At 32.5% G+C, this 23,328-nt stretch overlaps 1 protein-coding gene across 2 annotated transcripts in view; it reads left to right on the forward strand.

The window, feature by feature from the left end:
• The window catches only part of LOC143238805 (ankyrin repeat domain-containing protein 27-like), a 75,949-nt gene that overhangs the window by 17,623 nt on the left and 34,998 nt on the right, over positions 1-23,328 (forward strand). For both annotated transcript variants that reach the window (XR_013020774.1, XM_076479350.1), the window contains exons 4-8: positions 9,659-9,732; positions 10,965-11,020; positions 11,236-11,307; positions 12,074-12,132; positions 21,324-21,480. Coding sequence is in view for 1 of the 2 variants with exons in the window: in XM_076479350.1 (XP_076335465.1) it covers positions 9,659-9,732; positions 10,965-11,020; positions 11,236-11,307; positions 12,074-12,132; positions 21,324-21,480 (418 nt within the window). In the remaining variant the exon portion in view is untranslated. The remainder of the gene's footprint in view (positions 1-9,658; positions 9,733-10,964; positions 11,021-11,235; positions 11,308-12,073; positions 12,133-21,323; positions 21,481-23,328) is intronic.

A 23,328-nucleotide genomic window follows, 5' to 3' on the forward strand; every position in this document is an offset into this window, starting at 1 on the left:
TATACTGAAAATGAAAATCATGTTGCATGTTAGCTATTCAATTTGATTGCAAATAATTATTGATTTGTACATTCCCAATGCCTCCTTCTTATTATCACCTGGATGTTAATTTCCAGTGGTTATGTTGATGGTTGTATTCACATGGTGATGCAGGGGGCATCTCTAGTAATTCCTTTCTTACTGTGGTAGATTTTCATGTGGGCAAAGAGTATACTTGGTCCAGTAGGAGTGTAGTCTCTCGTGAGGATGTTGCCTTCTATTTGTTTGTACATCCATGGTATTTGTTTCTTTGGGTGCTTTGTAAAAAGGATCAAATTCTCCACCTGACCTCCCCACTTCTGGTGTAGGTTTTTGTATGTACATCTGTTGGTGGAGGGATGCTGCATGATATCATGTAGATGTATCCCATTAATACACATGAGAGGAAGTGGGAAATATCAAGGCTAGTGGCAAATAAAAATGTGTGTATACTGAATGCTACATAAGTTGGAAATATATTTTCATTGAAGGAAAATGTTGATTTTTTTGAGATCTATGTACTTTAATATACTTCAGTACATAACCAGTAGAAAGCTGTCATAAATATAGAAATCATCTTCTTTTGCATCCTTATATTTTTCCATGATAAAGCCTGTCCAGGTTTGTTACATCATTGTACTGTGTGAGAATAAATCTTTGATCACAAAAAATTTGATGGAAATGCTCACATTTCAAATATAGTATCAAAAATAGTATCTGAACATGATTGTTATTTGCTTCCAAGTCTGTCAGCAGTTCTTTAACCACTATTTTAATTTCTAAGAATCTAATCATACACATATTTATGCATTTCAAGTTCATGTTTGCTAATGCCTCACTGTATTATACCAACCACATAACCCAGTTTTATCATATGTTGTGTATTTTCATAGAATTCTTTAAGATTTTAATAAAAGTCTTTTGTGGACAAAAAAAAAGGAAAATTTAATGAAATAATTTCACTAAAAATTTGTTCATTAATATATGGACTCAGAATATTCATTGCTCTACATTAAAAGTGATTTTCAGGTTTCATTTGTGTAACCTTTAAAACCTCTCAAACGAACATAAATTTGCTTTCTTTCTTCAGACACAATTATAGTTTATTTATTGTTTTTTTCTACCCTCACTCCATATGGGGTTGGTCAAGTTGATCAACCATGTAGCTACCATAAAACTAAAAGATTGAAGAATGCAAAATAAAGTGAGTAGCACTGTTATGTTCCCTTTGGCATTGATCACATAGTTCTAACTTACTTCTCCTGATAATATCTACTTCTAATCTTTTCATATGTATTTTCTATTTTTATCATCTGAAGTAGAAATCTACCAAATATAAGTTATTGAAATACTGCTTTTACCATTCAATAACAAATAAGCTCACGTGGAGCAATTTCCCATAGTACTTAACATAACATTGTATAAGGTTTCGTAAAGCCATATTATGTATAGTATGTGTCTCTGCTTGTAAGTAATAAATTTCAACTATAAACAAACAGCAACACAGCCTATTTGTTTTAGAAATAATGTATTAAAAATAAATCAAATATATATATAGAAATGGACATCACATTGTTGTTTACTAGCATTCAGAGCTTTAAGTGATTATTTCTTTTCTGTCAAAGTCCACAAAGGCTTCTTCACTTGCTTTGGAACAATACAGGCTGTGACAATTTCATTTCAGAAATCATCACTATGTACTCTTTTTATTGCTAAACTCATGATTATTCAGTCTAGAACTAGAACTAAATAATAGGTTGTTGATGTGTACTTGTCCTCCAACTGACATCTATAACATTCTGTAAAATACTAGAAATTCTGATGCTATAGTATTTATTTAAACCAATAAGAAACTCATAGTTCTAAAGGCATGACACAATAATCTCACTATAATAAACAATAATCAATTCATAATAATTGAACTATGCAATGTGAGATTTGTAAACAGTAACATAAACATACCATAAAATGTCACTTTGAAAAATAACTAAATATGACACCCACACTCTAAACTTTCTGAATCATAATACTCACATTAAACTGAAACAATCTTGTATGTTTAACACTATGGCTTCCAGAACACAGAGGGAGATATTTATCAGCTTATTTACAGTGCAATGGTTGCAGTGAGAATTGTATAAAGTCAGGACTGGATTATTTATTAGGCACAATAGGCATGGTACCTAGGGCTTACAACAACTATGGTCCCATAAAAATTTTCCTTAAAAGTTAATTTTATAGGGTAAAAAAATAATAAACATAAATACATGAAATACACATTTTACTGTAAAAACTTTAACACATCTTTAAGTTATACGACATAATTTTGTACATACACATTAGTTTGTGTACTCATATTCACATAAATATACTGCCAGTATTTAACTAAAGCAAGTATATCCATATAAATACTTAAATTTCAAACCAGAATTTACAATTTTTATATCTAAAATTTATCTGACTTTTGGTTTAAGTTATATGGCTGGTAGGGTCTATGAACAGAAGATGCCTAGGCCCTACAATTGTCTTGATCTGGCACTGTATAAAGTAATAAGTGTAAGAAAATGTTTGTGATATAGTACTATACAAAGTTTCAGGCTGATCTAATAACCTTGGTCATTTGGATGTCAGTTATCCTCCTAAGATGGTCAGAATTTATCAGTAGAGGTAGACAAAGTGTGTAAGTGCTTATGAACATGTGTATATGTTATTATTATTTACTCATAAGTGCTGGATTTTTAGTTATTTTTCTTAAAATGTACAACTATAAATAAAAAAAAATGCACAGGGAAACAATAATTCCTTATGCGATCACTCATCTTCGTACAAAGAAAGTATTTAACTATTGAAGTCATGCTAATCTGCCTGAGAAACTTGCATGCCACCACAGGTGGATTTCAGTATGTGGTTAGGGGACCTCCCAGAGAAGGTGCAGAGAGACCTCTCTGTGCCTCCAGCAGAATCATTTACAAAACCTCTGAAAAATCTTTTGCCCTACATGATCAAAAGAGTTGATGAATCTATGTCTTCTTCCATCTCTGTCCCTGCTACTCTTTCCAGTGACTACCTGGTTCTACTTCCTTTAGCTACGGGTTTGGGTGTTTCCTCGCATCCATCCTTTTTGCGTCCCTGAGAAGTAAAACAACCATTTGTTCATGACCTCAGCTGCTGTAATCTTTGTACACAGACAGAGACCTGCCTACTCATCCCAGGGCAGGATCCATGGAGGTTGATAGACCTTTGTCCAATAAAAAAAAATTGTGGTCAAAAACAGAAAGGTTCCCTGCCACATTCTCTTCCATGTAAATAAAAGTGGCCACTCTGATCCAGTGGAATTGTCGGGGTTTTCATTTAAATATGGATGGCAATAAGAGTTTGATTGAATCTTACCATTCCGTATGTCTCTTCTTATAGGAAATGTTTTTGAAATCTGCCAATACAGTTACCTTTCGACAGTTTTCTATGCACAGAAATGACAGGTTGTGTGATGGACAAGTGCATTGTGGGGTCCCCACCATGTCTTTGTCACTTGATACACCCTTGGAAGCTGTAGCCATCTGTGCTTTCTTGGGTTATATCATCACTATTTGTTCTCTCAACTTGACTCCTGAAGAGGCCTATGATCAGTCAGACCTTGATGCCCTAATCAAGCAGTTACCATCTCCCTTTTTACTCCAGGAGGATTTTAATTGACATAATCCTCTCTGGAGTGGTGCTGATACTGATGGGAGGGGTCTTTTCATAAAGTATATGCTCTTGGATCACAACCTATCTCTCTTCAATACTAATCCTTATACTTATTTTTCATGCACATAGTCAGTCTTTTAGTGCTGTTGATCTTTATATCTGATCCCCATCACTTTTCTCTTATTTTTCTTGAAGGGTTGACAGTAACCCATGAGGCAATGATCATTTTCCTATCATTTTAAGAGAGACTGGCTGTGGTCGATGCCACCCGACCCTCATCCCTCAGTGGAAGTTAGACCAGGCCATCTGGCTCTCTTTCATTTCTCTCTTAGAATTGGATCCTGCCATTGTCTGTAAACCATCAATAAATGACTGCGTGGCAACAATGACTGGCTGTATTGTGCAGGCAGGCTGCTGCTCAGTGTATTTTTTAAACCTCAACATGTTTCCCACAGTATCCACGTTTTTAGTGGAATCCTGCCTGTCACATGGCAAGGAAAACTCAAAAATGGGCTTGTGATATGTTTTGTGTTGTCTCAGACTTTTAAACTACATTGAATTTCAGCAGGTCCATGTACATGCTTGGCAAGTCAGACAATACGTGAGTAGAGGATCCTGGTGGTAGCAGGGTCCAACCGTTAACACATCACTTTGGCCTTGAATTCCAGTAGACAAGCAGCCTTGGGGTGGCCCCCGAAGGAGCAATCGGCTGGGCCACTTGGGCTAGGGTCAACCAAATACCAGTGTTGAATGTTCTCAACAGGTGTTGTGGACATTGTATCTGATGCTGGTGTTTGGGTATTGTGCTCACAAAACCCTAGCATTGCTCCAGTAACCTTGTTTGGCACTGTAGTGTGTCCCCTTGTAGGGCTTCATGGTGGGTGGGGCCAGTGGGCAATGAAATATTTTTTTTATAATGGATCCTCCAAATAAAAACTTAAATAAAATAGTGAAACAACAGTCCATAGGTAAATGACCATGTCTTGATGATTCTGAGCGGCAATCTTCAACATCTGTAACACCTGTACCTCATTTTCTTATACTATATTTTCTTTCAGACAAACCTTTAGGGCAGATGTCTCCCTTTTTCTTTCAGAAAGGACTAGAGGGACTTGCTAGCTATCCAGAGTCAGTAGAGAAGCTTCACTCTGGTAACATATTGGTGGAAACATTCACATCTCAACACAGTGAACTTCTCTTGCATTGAAAAGTGATTGGGAATATACCTATTGTAGTTACACCTCATGCTGCTTTGAATTCATCATGAGGAGTTATTGTTGAGAGGGATTTGAAGAACATCCCTGAATCGGAGATTCTTGCTGGTTTCTCCACCCAAGGAGTTTCTGCAGTGAGGCATATGCCCACTTGCAAAGATGGAATTATGATGCTGACTAATGTCCTCATTTTGACATTTACATTACTGCGTCCACCTGCCATCAAGGCAGGTTATCTTAGTTGCAGGGTATGGCCATATATTCCAAATCCTTTCAGATGTTTCCAGTGTCGGTGGTTTGGTCACTCGAAGACGTCATGTTGTGGTTCCTTGATGTGTGCTCTTTGCGGTGGCAAGGACTACGATACCTATGAGTGTGAAATGGACCCTCATTGAGTCAATTTCAATGGCTCTTGCCAGACCATACTTTTGTTCTTGCCCTAAATGGTTGGAGGAAAAAGAGGTGCAGAGTTCAAAAATGATTAAAAACATTACTTACCCTTACCTTGCCATCAAGACTCAGGCAAAGTGATCACCTCTTTCATTTTGAGCTGATTGCCTCTATGACTGTAATCGTCCCTATATGTGGCCATTTGTCCATTTTTATTAAAAATTTTTTAATTGACAGGCAGTTCGAAGTTCGTTTGGGTTCGACACTTTTCCTTTCTTTTCCACATGAACTTGGAGTCCCTCAGGGCTGTGTTTTGAGTGTCACACTTTTCAGTATAAAGATTAATGCCATCACTGAACAACTCTCTCTTACTGTTGCAAACGGACTCTTTGTTGACAACTTTCACATCTCATGTCAGTCATTGAACATGAGGTACATTGAGTGGCAGCTATGGGTCAAATGTACAAGAGCACTGAACATCCTCCATGTCCTATCTTCCACCATTTTTGGAGCAGATTGATGTTTTCTGCTAAAGATATATCGTGCTCTTAATCAATCTGAACTTGACTATGGATTACTGGTCTGTGGCTCTGACAGAACCTTAGCCTTAAAGATGCTGGACCCCATTCATCATCAAGGACTTTAGCTCTGCACTGGGGCTTTCGGCACTTCCTCAGTTCAGAGCTTATACATACAGTCTCATGAACCTTCTTTGCACCTCTGCCATTTGCAACTGTCTTTACTATATGTTTTGAAAATTCATTCCTTACCAAAGCATCCCATCTGGGGTTGTGTTTTCCTTCCTTGGTGGGCCATACGTTTACAGTACAGACGATCTGTCATTGCTTCTTTTAACCTTCATATCCAGGTGCAGTTGGATGAATTGGGTCTGTCCTTGGATAACATTGCTGAATCCACTGGTCAGCCCATCCACCATGGCTTCTTACACTCCCCAAATGTGACATATCTTTAAGTCATCTGAGAAAAGCAGATACTCCTGATTGGAAATACTGTCTGTTATTTGCTGAACATCTTTCAAACTATCCTTCCATTCCTACTTATACAGATGGTTTGAAATCAGGTGACTGTGTGGGCTTTGCCATGATTTGTTGAGGTTTGGTGGTTGCATGCAGAATCACCTCTACAGCGTCTGTGTTCACTGCTGAACTATTTGCCATTTTTTTTGCCTTGGATCACATAGAAACTAAACAGTACTCAACTCAGTATTCATATTGACTTGCTTCCACTTCTCTACTGGCCCTGGAATCACTTCACATTAGTTCACACCCTGTTCTTGCCAATATTCAAAACCATCTGGCCCATTTCTCTTTAACATCTACTTCTATCCAGTTTTCCTGGATACCGGGCCACATTGTTATTAGTGGGGACAAGCTTACCCACACCACAGCTAAATCTATATGCTCTGGCACTATCACTACTGTGCCTGTTCCATACATGGACTACAGTCCTGTATTCAAGGCTCAGCTCCATGCCAGTTGGCAGACAACTTGGAGTGAGCAACGTGAAAAAAAAAAGCTTTTCCAAATAAAACCCTCTGTTGGACTTTGGCTGTTTTGCTTTCATAAGGATCAGAAAGAGGAAGTTGTTCTAACTAGACTACATGTTTGTCACAGTTTTATAAGTCATCATTTTTTAGCTGAGACTGATGCACCAATGTGTTTTCTGTGTAACACTCAGGTCACAATAAGCCACATTTTACTGTCTTGCTGTTGGTATAACTCTCAACGACAGCACCATTTTAAACACGTTCTGTCTCAAGGTTTATTCAAAACATTAGACAGTGTTATTGGTGATGGTGACACTGACCACTTTAGAAATTATTTTAGTTTTTTAAAGGCCATTAATCTTTTTAATGCTATTTAAGTTTTTTTTATTTATACATTAGACATTTTTTAATGTGATTCCCTTTTAAGAATCAAAATACATCTAGTTCAATTTGAAGTTAGAAAATGGCTGTAACATCAAATAACTTGAAACCAGGACTGGAAAGGCTAACTTTAGGTGACTAACGGTGCTGTTTGAACTACATGTTGGTCATCATAGTGAGTTATTATTAAAATTTTGCTACAAATCTTTTAAAACTTTTATTACTTTCTGAAAATGGCTATAGTGTCAAATAACTCATTACCAGGACTGGAAAAGCCAACTCCAGGTGACTGACAGTGGTTTTTGAACATACCTGTTAGTCTTCCTGGTGAGTTATGATAATTACAATTATGCTTCAGAAAGTCCTTTACAACTTGTATTACTGTAGTTTTTTTTCTCTTACCACTGTAGATTAGATGTGAAAATTGATTTTAATGCTATTTATGTTTTTTTATTTAAAAATTAAACTTTGCCTTGTTTTACCTTAATTTTCTTTTATGAATTTTGATAATTTTACTGTAATTTTAACTTTATACCAGATGTTTGGTGCAGATAGCCTAGTTGCTTTGAGCTATAAAACATCAAACCAACCAATCAGTATTTGAGCATGAGGTTTAATGAACAGCAGCTACAGATTCACCTCAATCCCTTACTGAAGGGTAACACAACAAATAGTCTTACCTTTTTTTCTCTCCAAAACTCTTTGCATCCACTTCTACCACCATAGTGATTTTCACCCAGATCCTGAGCTCTGTCTTGGAGAAGTTGTACTTTCCATGGTTACTGAACTGAGACAAAGTTCTTAGGGGCTTATCTTTGACTGTAAGCTGACCTTTATTCCACATATCAAGCAGCTATGTGTCATGTGTATAAGGGCACTGAACATCCTCAGTGCCCTCTCTTCCTTCTCTTGGGGAGATCAGTTTTCTGTGCTAAAAATTTGTCATGCCCTTATTCAATCATATCTGGTTTATGGCTCTTCTAGGACCTCAGCCTTGAAGATGTTGGACCCTGTTCACCATCAAGGGCCTTGGCTCTACATAGGGCCCTTCTGCACTTCTTCAGTCACAAAGTTGTGCTCCTGCAGCAACAGAAGCTCTTGAAAATTGCTGAATGATTTGGCATTCAAAGCCATATAAAAGGTAGTCCTGAACAGCACAAGCAAACAATCTTTCTCAATCTGTTTAAGTTTGCTCAATTCTTTCATCATGGGAGTTAAATCAGGTGTTTCTTTTGCTGTATTAGCTTGACAACTTAGACTGTGGGTGCGACTGTTTTCATGCTTCTTAACAGCACTTGATCTCAGGTTGGAAGATCCTGTTATGAAGGTGTTCTTCTGCCTTTCACTACTTTGGTCATATTCCTGACAATTTGAGCAAAACATCAGTCTGGTAGCATTATTAAACTCCAGTCATGGTCGGCCTCTATTCCATTCATCCTGGAAACGACAAGTAGGCTTAGTGCCAGTACTAGCAGCAACAGTTTTTTGCTTTAACACTTGGGCTTGGGTTTTTTCACTCGGGGTTCCATAGTATTGTCTTCTGATTCATTAGTCTTGCTCGTGAAGCCAAACTGAAATAGATCATGAAACTTTCCCGTTTTTTTACTATCATGGCGTCTCTGACCATGGCGATGATCTGACCATGGCGTCCATGGTCAGATCATCATGAATGTTTGGCAGTCACGTGACTATCAGAGATGGTACGGATAAGGCGACCTAAAAAGCGCATTTTGTGAGCGTTCACGATCGTTTTTTAAAATTTGCTTTTTTTTGTCTTAAATTGAATCTTAAATTTTGCAAGTTATTTTCCACTCATTATAGAATATACTTTTAAGCAAAATCTTTAGGCTGTGCATACACAGCTTTTGCCTCACTTATTTTTGAGGGGACAATGTATTTGTGTCTGATATGTTAGGAATATGACCACTGGTCACGATGTCTGGGGATAGATGGGAAAGTGCTGGTCAAACTTGATTTTTTAATGGATATGTCCAGCTTTAAATAGAAAATTTCGAACCCTGTAATATTGTTTTGATGAAAACCAATTTTTTTGTTTGATTTAAAGTAAGAAAATGAGTTTAAATACTGAGCAGAATAAGTGCATGACAAAGAGTTGTTTGGTTATTTGGTAGACAATGATAAGGTTATGAAAGCAGCTTAGAACATTACTCAAATATAATTGGGAAATTAAAATATGGCCACTTGTGTTTGCATATATGTGTAATTTTATGTTAAGCTTGGCTTGGGGATGAATGTACTTTTCTTTTTAAACAAGTTTTTTTAATTGTGTTTTTGAAATTATACTTGTTTGTTTTATGTTTGCAATTTGTAAGTTTAAATGTAATGCATTCATAATATATTACAGGATAGTTCTTAAAAATAGCTTTTATTCCATGGATGTATTTAGATTATATTTTATGTGCTCTTTTGTGGTTTATACAATACTTGCATTTTTGTGCAGACAGTTTACCAGTACAGACAAAGGAGAAACTAAAACAGTGGAATTGGAAGGAAGGGTATTTAGAACTGTAAAAGGTATTTTATATACATGTATACATTATCACTGTGTAGTGACGTTATACTTTGTTTCTTGTTTAAAATATGTTAATTTAATAATAAAGAAATCTTTACACTTTGTTGGATTAATTGTTTATGTCTCTGTTATTTGCAGTAGAAGTTGGTGTGTTTTTTAGCTGCCTTGCTTTCAGATATAAATATAATGCATTATAAAATCCTTGATTTCTGCTCAACCTATCCTTTAACCATTCATTATAATTTACCATAGTATCCTTTATTATAAGCTTAAACCTATCATTCAGTAATTCATTTTACCTTCCGTAACATTCTTGATTATTAGCTAAATATATGCATCACTCATCCAGTTTAACCTGTAATAACATCCTTGTTTATCAGCTAAACCTATTTTTCAGTCATTTATTTCAACTTGCTGTCATATTTTTAATTATCAGGTAACCCTTTTCTTCAATCATTCATTTTAACTTGCTATAACGTTCATTATCAGCTAAACCTATTCTGCAGTCATACAGTTTCACCTAACAGATCATTCTTGGTTTCAGTTGAATCTATCTTTCATTATTGATTTTAAACTTCTAGAACATTCTTGATTTTAGCAAAAACATATTCTTCAACTATCAGTTTTGCCTTCCATAACATTTATTTCACCCCAACCTATCTTTCATCATCCATTTTAACCTGCCATAACATCCTTGATTATCAGTTAGTCATATTTTTATCCTGTCATATATTTTTTTAATTTCACCTAAACCTTTCTTTCCTTCAGTCATTTATATTGCCATAAAATTCTTGGTTATCAGCTAAGTCCACCTTCTGTCATTAGTTATTTCCCATAATGTCAGAGTTTGATTTCTGAAATTACTGAGGTCTTGTTTTTCAGACTATAAAGTTTGGTATGATGAATTTAACTGTAGCTTATTCAAATAATTGCTCAATATGTAGCTTAAAATATGTAACTAAAATATCTGAAAAATGAATGCCTTAAACTAATTAATAAATTACATGTTGTTTTGTGAAATGAAACTTGATTAATTGTTTTGTACATATACACACACACATTTAAGTTAACTAAGTTGAGCTAGTATTTTACATATTTACAATATCAGTGAATGAAAAGTCTGCTTATAATTTAATTTATAAGCAACTCAGTTGTTAAACTGTACTTTCATTACCATGTTCAGGTTATGAGTAACAAAGAAAGTTCAAGTGGCACTAACTTTTTGTGTTTCCAGGGTTTTCAAAAGAAGAAACAGTTAAGATTCTCTATGAAGAAATTGGATATAACCAGGTATGATGTATACATTGTTAGTAGTAAATTATTTATTAAATAATTGTAGTCGCATTTTGTGCATTGCATTATTATATTAGTGTGTGATAACAATTTAAATACTAAAAATGGATCAAATATTGCCAATTTTTAATTTGTTAATTAATTGTTTTTTGTTATGCAATGATTTGAATGTTAGTGATGACTTACAGTTTATTTGTTCTGTTATTTTCCAGCTACTTAAACCTTTCAAAATTCTTATAATTGAAAGGCCTCTTGACCCTGTATTCCATGTACATAAAGATGATGTAAGTATGTGGGAGATTGTTTACTTTTTGGGTGAAGTTGAATTATTTAGAGTTTTTATGTTTCTAGTGTTAATGTTCCAACTGGATGTCAAGAATGTAACTAACTTTTTGTCTAAAGTTGGTGTATTTTTAAATTAAAAGCATGTTTTAAAGTGATGGTGGTGTTTTGTGATATGACATTAGTAAGTGTGAACTTAAAATTGATGAAACAGTTTTGTTTTATATATAAAACTATTAACAGTACTTGACAATGCTTAGCATAGAAATAATGATGAAATATTTAAAAAAAAGATAAAATCAAGTTTTAAAAGATTATTATAAAATATTTAAATATCTTTTGCACTTCACTTTTGAATAATAATTGAGAGATACATATAAAACGTATTTTACATACATTGTTTTATTGGTAAAAAGTAGACAACAGCAGTGGAACTTGTGAACATTTAAGGTATGCTGTATTTCTGTTTACACTTTCCTTTGTATTTCAAATTTATATGGGAAAAGAAATAACTTATTAATATTACCTTATTTGTAAAATCATTTATTGAATGCTGTTAGTTAGTAGTGATAATTTAAAATTTATTACAATGAAGTATGAATGTCTTCAAGTTAGATAATAATAACTTTTAGTAATTTACAAAATACAAATGTCACAAAATAATGTTTTCAAACTCTGTTGCTTTTTGTTTTTCAAGATATTTAATACATTAAAAATAGCATTAGAAACTTGAACACTTCATTATCATTATTTTTTTCCTGATAAAAGAAACAAGGAGCAAAGAAGTTGATGAATAGTACTAATGGAGAGCGGACATCTTTCTCAGAGTAAGGATTTTTAAATAGATAATATTTTTTTTCCATCATCTTGAAATTTGAGTTGGATTTAAAAATAAAATTCATCGTGCTAACAAAATGTTTCTACTAAATAGGTTTCAAAAGTTTGTGAAAATATGATGGTAAGATGTATTCATCAAATAACATGTTACAATTAAGAATTCAGGTAGTTGCTATTCTTAAATTTAAAATACTTGTATGTATTATTTACATTTATATAATCAGGTTAATGTTAATTTTGGGTGAATCATTTTTTTTATTCCCAAAACTTTAAAAGAACAAGCTAAGCACCAGTGTAAAGAACTAGGCATAAAAGAGACTCACTAAGAACAGCTGGTACTGGCTTAGGTATGCATTAGTGTTGGAAGTAAGTACATCTCTCAAGAATTAACCTTGTTAGTAAACAATTCTGAAACATTAACTTTAAATTTTTCACAAATGAGTTTGATGTAAACTTAGAAATCAAAGATATTGTTTATGACGATAAGAAACCTACTTGAAGTAATAGTTTATCTCAAGATGGATGGTATAGGTATTAAAACTTTCATTACAGTAAGTATAGAACAATGTTTTGACCTTTTTAGGTTATCCTCAGGTTAACAGAGAACATTATGAATCAATATTTCCAGTTGTGGAAATTAGTTAGTACTAACACCCATGGAAATGTGAAGCATGTTTGTTTATTATGGATAATAAATCCTCTACCATGATTAGCTTAGTGTTGTGAAACAAGTTTGTTCATAATGGATAATAAATCCTCTACCATGATTAGCTTAGTGTTGTGAAGCAAGTTTGTTCATAATGGATAATAAATCCTCTACCATGATTAGCTTAGTGTTGTGAAGCAAGTTTGTTCATAATGGATAATAAATCCTCTACCATGATTAGCTTAGTGTTGCAGTTTTGAGCTATTTTAAGCTCTCATCTGCCCAGCTAAACCAGTAAAGAGAAGGTTAGATCTGCTGTGTAGTCATTAATTACAAACTAGCATTCCACTGAAGTATATTTATTGATAACCAGTAAAAGAAATTATCAAGTCAATGGTATTAAGGTTTTCTTTCACCTTTTTACAGGTATTTAAAGGTTGTTCTATCGTGTGTGTTTTTTAAGATTAGTAAATAAAATTATTTAAAAATTACAACTTCTTGGAAAAATCGAGACATTAAAGATTTAATTACACGTTAAAATTAGGCCACTTGTTGAATAGTGTTTTATTAAAAGAATTTTTAAAAAGTTATTTTCTCAGCATGAAATTTAGTTACTGTGTAAAAACTATGTGATTAAAGTGTTAAGTGCTTTTGTATGTAGTTACCATCATATGTGAGTAGTTAATCTTTTTTGGTTTTACAATGTAATATTTTTTTATTTAAACATGCAGTTTTGTGGTACTTTTAAGGTGTCATGAAATAAAACCAGTTATTAGTATAGTTACATCTACAAGATTAACCATTTCAGTTGTTTTAATGATTAAATCTTAAAATGATAAAACTCTTTAAGTGATACAATTTTTTGTAAGAGAGATGAAAAAAAAATATATTAGAGAGGCTTAGTTTGTGTCAGTTGCATTGTTTGGGTCGGATCTTTTCACTTACGAAGAATTCTTCACTTCTACCAATTATTATTACAGGAATAAATAACTTATTCTCAGTTTGCTTGCCCCTGCATAATTTTGTATGCATTCATTATTAGACATTTATATACATACATATGCATAACAGGAGTCATAGTTTTGTCATTGTATATACACACACACACACACACGTCAAGTCATAGTTATTATATATACATGTATATATATGTACACACACACATACATAAGACAAGTCATGGTTTTGTTATTATACACACACACACACACACACACACGCATAAGACAAGTCAGTTTTGTCAGTATATATACACACATATGCAAGTATAAAAAATAAATCATTTGAATTCAGATTTTTATAAACATAGAAGCTCATGTTTGTGTAAACTGTATAAGTATTTTACAAATTTCTGTAATCACTCATTGATAGAATACTTATGGAATAAAGACTATCAAACTTCGTTCCATATAAGGTCTAAAAATGCTAGTTACTTCATTGTTAAAACCCTTCACAAAGTTTTTCAAAATAAGGGCTTGTCAGATCTCAGTTTGTGAAAAGTGATTCAGAATATGTTAGAAGGCAGGTTTTTGTCAAGTTCCATACTTCCTTTTTTATTATTTTCTTATTCATTTTTATATAACCAGTTTCTCCTGCCTCTTTGTTGAGATTAACTTGTCTACTGTAGTTGCACTATTGTACTACACTTTTCCTGTTTTCTGGTCATTGGCTATCCCTTTGCCTTGAGGTTGTTTATGTACACCATGGTTGTTTCTGTTCTAAAGATGGCTATTTAGGTAAAAGTTAGGCTAACTGCTCTTTCTTTTCAAATATTCTGCCACCATATTGTGATTCTGCATCAATGAAATATAAAAGTTGCTACTTAGAGCTTTATTTTTAGAGACAATTCATTGATATTTTATCTCAAGTATTTTTGCTTGCGAAGATCACTCATATAACATTCAGTGTTGGTTAGGGACATAGGCAATGCTTGGTATTGGCTAATGAAATAATAACCCAGGCAACACAGTGGCCACTTATCCCCAACTGTGTACATTTCCCACAGGTAAAAAAGACGTTTCATCGTGATAGTTTGTACTTTGCACATGTGTTGGAAATTTAACTAAAAACTATCTGTTAAGTAATAATTTCAATAAGCAACTTAGAAGAGACTTGCATCATCTTGTGACAAGGTTTATCAGTGACAAACAAACCTTTAGATCAAAATGAGAATCTTAGAATAGAATAGCTTATGCTGCAGGTTTAGCATTTTGACTTGGCCTAGTATGGCATAGTCTAGCCTGGAAGTCCAGCACCACAGAAAGTCCATCTGCACTCTTAAAGAAATATACAGCTAAAATTCAGACTCAAAGGATGATGGTTTGCAAAAGACTTAGCTCCTGAGGCAGAAAAACAAGAAATGCTGGATATTCAAGTAACTTCTATTTGTGGATAACAATGGAAAGGAAGATTATGGACCTTGGTCAGAAAAGCCTGATCTCTAAGATTCAGAGCTCATAGAACTGAAAAATGATTTGTTTAAAAAAACTACAAGTTACAAAAGAATGATAAATTGAAGAAGAAACACTCGGTCAGCACAACTATTTATGGAGGACAGAAAGGAAACAATGACTTACAGCTTCCCACGTAAGATAAATTTGCAAGATGAGGGATACTACATCTTGCAACATGAAAGTAAAAATACTTTTATACAGTTCTGTCTCAACAGATTCAACAGAGTATGGTAAAAGCAGTGAATGAAATGCTGTACATGATTACTCCATTAAAACTGGAAACCACGTACAGGAGTGTGGCTTATTTATGATAATAGAGAATGAATACTTAGAGGCTTCTCCAGATGCTGTTCTAGAATCTGATGGTATTATTGAAGTCAAGTGCCCAATAAAAGCTAAGGGAATAACTCCTTCAGAGGCTGCACTTTTAAAGATTTTTGTTGTACTTTATTTGATAATACTTTGAAAGTGAAAAAATACACAACAGATTATTACCAAGTACAGGGTCAACTTCATATAACTGTTAAAAAAAATTTGTGATTTCTTTATTTGGGCATAAGTATTAAATGAATCCCTTAAGATGACATTTCCTGAAATGAAAAAAATGCTCTCTGAACTGGGTTGGTTTTATTTTCACATACTATTGCCAGAAATAATAGATCTAAGAATGACAAGAAGCATGGTTTTACGAGAACCAAACTATGTTCTTGAGGTCAAAAGAAAGGTGAAAGTAAAGAAACAAAATGAAATTTAGACAGTCTTCTAAAAGGTTTCTTTGAACTGATGTTTTGATACATGTCTTGTTTTGTTTAAGATATAAAGGCATCACCAACCTTGTGATATCTGTTTGTTATTGTGCATGTTTTCAAACAAGTTATATTTTTATATATATATATTATGAACCAATCTTCACATTACAGATGCTTGTTATTGTTCAGATACAAGTAGTTTTTAGTGTAAATAAAAGTTTAAAAAATATTTGCCTTTAAACTTTGTCAGAATTTACAATATTACATCACAAAACACATGGTTATGTTATTTATTCTGATAATTTTTACAAAGTTACATAGTTCAACCTCACAAACATGTTAAATTTATGTTAGTTACCATTATGTAATATCTCCCCAGTGGCACAGTGAAATGTCTGCAGACTCACACCAGTATAAACTGGGTTTTGATACTCATGGTGGGCAGAGCACAAATAGCCCATTGTGTAGCTTTGTGCTTAATTCAAACAAACCAAACCATTACGTTATATAAAAAAAATGTTAAAAATACACTACAAAAATAGTTTATAAATACTTTGAGTACTGTACAGTTATTTTGTTATATTATTACAGATATTATTTTTCATTAAAAATAATCGCAAACAAATTGCAACTTTTCTAACTTTCAATTAGTTTCGAACTTGGCTTCTTTTGTGACTTAACTTTTCTTAGAAACTTGCTTATTTACCACATAAATATTCTAAATAATGGATATTTGTAATTGTTTTATCTAGCATTTTGTTTCGTGTCTCTTATAGCATTCCTTTGGCTGTTAGAGTCATGGCAGTCATGTGCCAAGTTTTGTACACCAATTTGAAATTGGCAGAAACACCTTTTGTATAGGACCACTTATTTTTCAGTTCATGGTCAATAATGCAAAAGAAATTTTATAAATTAATACATATAATGATTTTATAAATGTAAGGTTTTTGTTTTACACAATCATACAAACTATTTAAATAAAAAACAATTTTTGCATGTGTTTTTAGTTTTGTGTTATTTATTTTTAGTTTACACATGTTGAAGATATTTTTCAAACATTGTTACTATTGAAATTCTCACAGAAAACTAGCAAGTGGTTTTATAAAACGACTTATTACATAGTTATGAATATTCCTGCATTTTAGTTTTATGTAATTGTAATTTTGTGTTCTTTGCCAAGTTTTATTAGTTCTCAAGAAGTGAAGTTTTATATATCCATTGAAAATTGATCTTTTTACATTCATCTATAATAGTGTTGGTTTCCATTGTTTCACTACTAATTGGACAGTGTAGTTGTAACTTGCCTCACGCAGGTTAGTTGATCTAATTTTGTGTAGAATGGAGCATTTCCTAGGCATGATAGTGTTTCTGTCATATGTAAAATGAAACTGGTATCACCAATTGCTGTGATCTCACTATGCAGACAAAGTTGGCATTTTTCAAACGTAAATGTATATGCAATGTAAAAAATGGCAATTTTTATTGCACAAGAACTCTAAATTTAGAAAGTTGCATGTAAAAAGGAACTGTGAACATAAGCTTTGTTTTCTACATGGTAACAAACTGTGTTGGTAATTGCTTACCAGGCAATACCTTTCATGTGTAGTGAATTTTGTACTAACTTTCTTCTCTTCACTTAAAGCATTTTGAATTTGTGTTATATAAAGCCTTAATCACTGCCTAATTTTAGCTCTACAAAGTATAACAGAGTTGGTAGCAGCATTACATTTTGTTCATATATGCTATTTAGTGTTTGACAAGTTCTCAGGGTTTTTAGAGATGTGGTCTGATATATGGCTACGTGATAAGTGATAAGTCTTGCATATTATTCCACTCATTAATGACATCAAAATTTATAGATGACAAATGACTACATATTTTTAGGAGTGATATAGTTGAAATTTGTTTCTATATTTTTACCACAAGTGTGAAAGCAAATCTAAGTTGAAACTGTGAATGATCTCTGCCGAGGATAGAAATTGACTTTATTTTTTACACAGTGCCATTACTTAATGTATACTACCACCAGTTTGTTGTTTTTGTTAGCTACATCAAGCTTTAAATTTGAATATTTAAGTCATCTTAAATATTGAAAGCATTTTGGGCAATATAATTTTCAAACACTGAGGGTTGTTGTTTTAAATCTTCTAGAAAAACAAGAAATTTATTTCATTATTAAGGATGGTCGTTCCTAAACAAAAGTAATAATTTGTAATCTTCAAATTTTCATATGCTAACTGTGTGAAGAAGAATGTGGGATTTAGTGAATATCCAACTGTATAAAAGATCCCACTCCTACAAGTTCTAAGTACTTATCAAGTATTGTATGGTACATGTTTGTAAAATAAGATGTTTATGTCACAGTGCACAATGTTGTAATAATAACTAACAACAGTTTGGGTATTTGATAAACTCAAGTTGAATGTAAATTAATGGCATTTAGTACTACTGCTTCTTAGATTTTTTATTTGTTCCATTTTAATATCTTAATAGCAATGTTAACAAAGTTATTTTAAAAATAGTTTTTGATTCTAAAAAAAATTCTGATGTTTTCTTGTTAATTGATAATTAATTTAAAATGGGAAAGTGTTCAGCCCATTTTTTGAAATGTTGAAAAAATTCAACAGTTTTTTTTTCCATAATTGCCAAAATTGTAGAGAATGTGCCATTTTTGCTATGTGATAAAAAAAACACGTTTCTATAGATACAAAGGAGTAGAAAAATTCACAATAATGTTTTCAATTATCTATTGATAGAATTAATTATATTTAAAAAATATAGATGGTAGAAGTAAAGTATCAGTTCACCACAGATTAATAGCCATTTTGCCCTGTAGTGAATGGTGACTATTGAATATCATGGTTCTAGATATTACAAATTAAATAAAATTTTAGAACTAGAGAACAACAATAGCAACAAAGAACATTTTACACAGGTATATATGTTAAGTACCAAACATTTAGTTTTTTAACATTTTGGAATATACATTTTTCATGTATGAGAAGCAATATTGAACAGAGTAAATTATTAGGTACAAAAAAGTGTAAAGTTTCACTATTTTGTAAAAAGTAATTAAAATACAGAATGAACTGATGGAATAAAAGACAATCAAATAAACAAACAACTAAGATAAGGCAACAATATTATACAAATGTTAAGAATAGACTTAATTGTAGTGATGCTGTGTTATTATTTAAAGTTGGAAGTTTGTATATGATAGATAAACTTTCTTTAATTTAAATTAAATATTAGATGATCCATTTGAAGTGACTTTGAAATTTGTGATCAAGATGGGGTAGTTGGTCTTTTCATAATGTGTGTGAATGATGGAATCTAGTGACTTTGATAGTTTTTCCAGTTCTGCTTGATGCTGTCATATGTTTGCAGGTGTACTTGGCATTACAGCCATCATGTGTATTTAGATATGATCCTAGAAGTCATAAGAGTATGCAATAGGTCTTTAGATTTGAATAGACCTTGCATTTTGAAAGGTGATTTAAATATCATTTGTAGTTGAACATGTGGATAAAATGTTTTAATTGTTCATAACATTTATGATTTCACTATGAAACTTTATGTACTTAAAAAATGGACAATCAGTCTTAATGGGCATTTATTGACAGTGTTTGTTTTCTTATAAGGTTTAAATTTGTAATATGGAATTTGCATATTAGGGCTTGAATAAAATGCGAAGGATGGTTCTTGTTTATTAAAATGTTCTGTAAGGTGGTGATTTCAGTGTGGAGAGAGAGAGGTAGTTAGAAAAGATGCTTATGTCATGTTGAGAAGAGTATAAGGCTATATTTAAAGGAATTTGGAATAAAACTATCTTATCAAACATGTAAACTTGTATATGTTTTTTTTTTATGATAAACAGATGTTGTGAAATGATTATCTAATCTGTTGATTTGGATATCAAGAAAAAGCAGTACTGTGTTTTTTCAATTTTTCAAGTAAAATTAATGTTAGTTGTTTTGAATAATCCAAAAATTGTTTCATGTAAGTAGAGCTTCCAAATAATAAAAACATATTATCAACATACATTTTATATAGAGCTGGTTTGTATTCAGTGGGGCTGTTGTCTGACCAAAAATACTCATAATTACAAAGAAATGTGTTACCAAGAGTCAGCTCTATAGGGGTGACCCCATTACCACACCATCTGTTTGGTCATATAGTTGACCATTGAAGACAAAGTGATTATCCTTGAGGGCAAGTTTAAGTAATTATTTGATCTTTTGGTGTTTAAAGCTTACGAGTGTTTCATTTCTGTAGGGGAAAAGTTTCTTTAAGATTATTTATAGTGTTTCTTGAGCTGAATCCTTGTGAATAAAATATTTAATGCCAAAACTAGAAAATAAGTATTCATCAACACTAATAATTTTAAAAATTTCTTATGCAAAGGAAAGGGAATTTTTAACTATAAACTCCTTGGAAGTTAGTGAATTTAGAATTGGAACAAAGAGTTTAGCCAATTTATAAGTATGAGAACTGAAGCTGGGCATTATAAGCCTTGAGGAAGTGTTATCATTGTAACCCATACTTAAGACTTGGGTGGGAGTATGAGGAATAAATGTTATCAAGAACATTTTCTGAAAAGTAAATGCAATGTTTATAATTTATTAAGGTTTCTTGTATTTTTTTTGTCATGGTGAGCTTTAGCCATACAATATTGAGAACTTTGAATTTTGTTCTAACTTTGAGTATACATTGCATTTTGTTAACGTAATGCAGTTAATTAGTATAATAATATCTGTTCTTTTATCAAGTTGGGTTATGAAGATATTTTTGTTATTAATTGACAATCTTAGGTATATGGTGGAAGCACATTTATGGGAGATGTAGTTCTATAATTAAGTCAAAGCAACATTTTTGAAATTTGTTTTTACAAAGTTCTCTATGTTGGGGAAACCCTTCTTGTTGGAGACAGATTGAGATTTAAAGATCTTATAAGTGCTGTCAAAGGGAAACAGGTAACCAGAGAATGTAAGTTTAAAGGGAGATAAGCAAAACTTTAGGCCCTTTGTACAGTTTTACAGGGTTCACTGAGTACAACATCACTAAAGTTAAAAATTAAACCTGTTGTTCAACATATTATGATGCAGAAGTTAATAAAAATAGTAATTTGATAGAAACAAATTTAGATATTGAAGGTAAAAAAGGTATTTAAACTTCTAGCAGGTTTTTCTAAAAGTTTTATTATGTTACCGACAATTGCCTTTAACCACTGTCAGTTTTTTTCTTTTTAGGAACAGTTTCTTCAGAAAAATTATGTTTCACAAGCTATATAAGATTTATTATGGTATAAATGTTTTATTGTATGCATTTTACAGGTGTCAAGTATTTCTAGAAAACTATCCTTGCCGTGGTAAAGCTCTGAAAATGCTGAAGAAGAAACTTTATCAGTTCACTAATAACTACATGTTACTTCCTCAGTATCTACATGATGCTGCTGACAGGCTACAAGACATAATCTCAGTAGGAGTTACAGTACGTCACATGTTTATGTAATGTCATTTAGTTGAATACTATGCATGCAATAGTATATATAATAAATGTTGCTTAATTAGGTATTAGGGTGAAGTACAGCCTAATATTTATTGTAGTGGACTTTGAATTTTAAGGGTACATGGTTTGCATTTCTCTGACATTGCACTTTGGAGTCTGGATGCATTATAAGAATTGTGGTCAAGTCCAACTACTGTATTAAAGTAGCACAAAAGTTAGTGATAGGTGCTGTTAACTAGCTGGCTTCCCTCTAGTCTATTATGTCAAAGTTAAGGATGGAATGCACTGACAGTTTTTGTGGAGCTTTGCATAAATATCCAAAACAAACAAAATTTTGGAGAGTTATTAATAAAAAAAAATTGTTTTTAATTCGTATTTGGAAATGTAATTGATAGTGTTTTTACTGAATATCAGATAATGAAAATCCAGACAGTTGATACATTTATTTAAGTAGTCTCACGAGTTTCACAGGACACTGAAAATAATATGTTATATATAGATACAGTGATGGAAATAATTACAGAAACACACATGATACTCTTGTAGGAGTCATGAGAAGAAGGGGAACTTGATGATAAATTAATATTACATCATAGTCATCACAGAGAATACAGAAGAAAAGTGAATAAGTTGTACAATGATCTAGTGTTTTGTATGTGAACCCTTTGCTTTATGAAGATCATTACACCTTGTTTATTCCCATATAATTGACAGTGTGTTATAAAGTATATTTTTATTTTATTTTTTTTTGCTAGAGAGAGCTGTTGAATGTAATGATGGTATTAAGAGTTAAGATCAAAATATTAATACGATAAGCCTAGAAAACCTAAAAAGTTCTAGAACATTTGATTGTAAAGTTGCTTCAAGATAGTAGTCATTTCTAGAATGCGAGTGAATCAGTCATTGTGTTATGGCAATGAAGTTGTACAGATAGGTTTATTCATTATGTTAATTGAATGCAGCTAGCATCAGTCATAAACATATAATTTACCAAAGAATAAAGCTTGTAAAATGAAATGGAGGAAATATACTAAATTATTATCCTTATGTGGACTGGATGTTGAATTATTTCCCCATATACTTTAAAAGAATCTGCCAGAGAGAGAGAGAGAGAAAACAACTTTGCAATAAATGTAGGACTGTAAAATATTCCTTTATAACTCCTTACATTTCAGCCAAGTTATATTTGATTGCATTTTAATCTACTCACTCTATGCAGATGTGCAATAGCATTAATAGTAAGATGTTTTGTAGGCTAAGCCATAGTTCTGAGTGTTCCAAAAGTGTTTTATCATTTTACCATGTTTACTGCATGTTTAGGATCACTGTCTTATAGGAAAATCAATACATTCTTAATAAAACACAATCAGAAGTAATGGATCAGAAACTGCCTGTAGTTCTTAATAGACAGGGTTCCATCAGTTTTGTATGAATCACCAAAACTTAGGCTGAGATGCAGCTCTAAATTTGTACTGATCTCCCACCACCATTCACTGAAAATTCACTGTACAATGAATACTACACAATTCTCCATCCTACCATCAAACAAACTCTTGTTTGCTATTGTTGAACAGGTTAAACTTAGATTTATCTATAAAGCTGTACTTATTCTACTTTCTATGGTCCAATACCCATTTCAGCCTTTTGGTTTGACTTTCTTTTTTCATTTTTCATCATGGTTTTTGTGCAGCTTTATGTCCATTGAAACCTCTTGTGCTAACTTATCTTATTGTTCTAAGTATAATATTTACCTTTGTATTTGCATCAATGTAAGTGGCAAGATCTTCACCCGATTTCATATTATGACATTCAGAAAATTTTCAGTACAAT

Source organism: Tachypleus tridentatus, chromosome 13 (assembly GCF_004210375.1).
Source record: "Tachypleus tridentatus isolate NWPU-2018 chromosome 13, ASM421037v1, whole genome shotgun sequence".
In the NCBI taxonomy this organism is placed as follows: domain Eukaryota; kingdom Metazoa; phylum Arthropoda; class Merostomata; order Xiphosura; family Limulidae; genus Tachypleus; species Tachypleus tridentatus.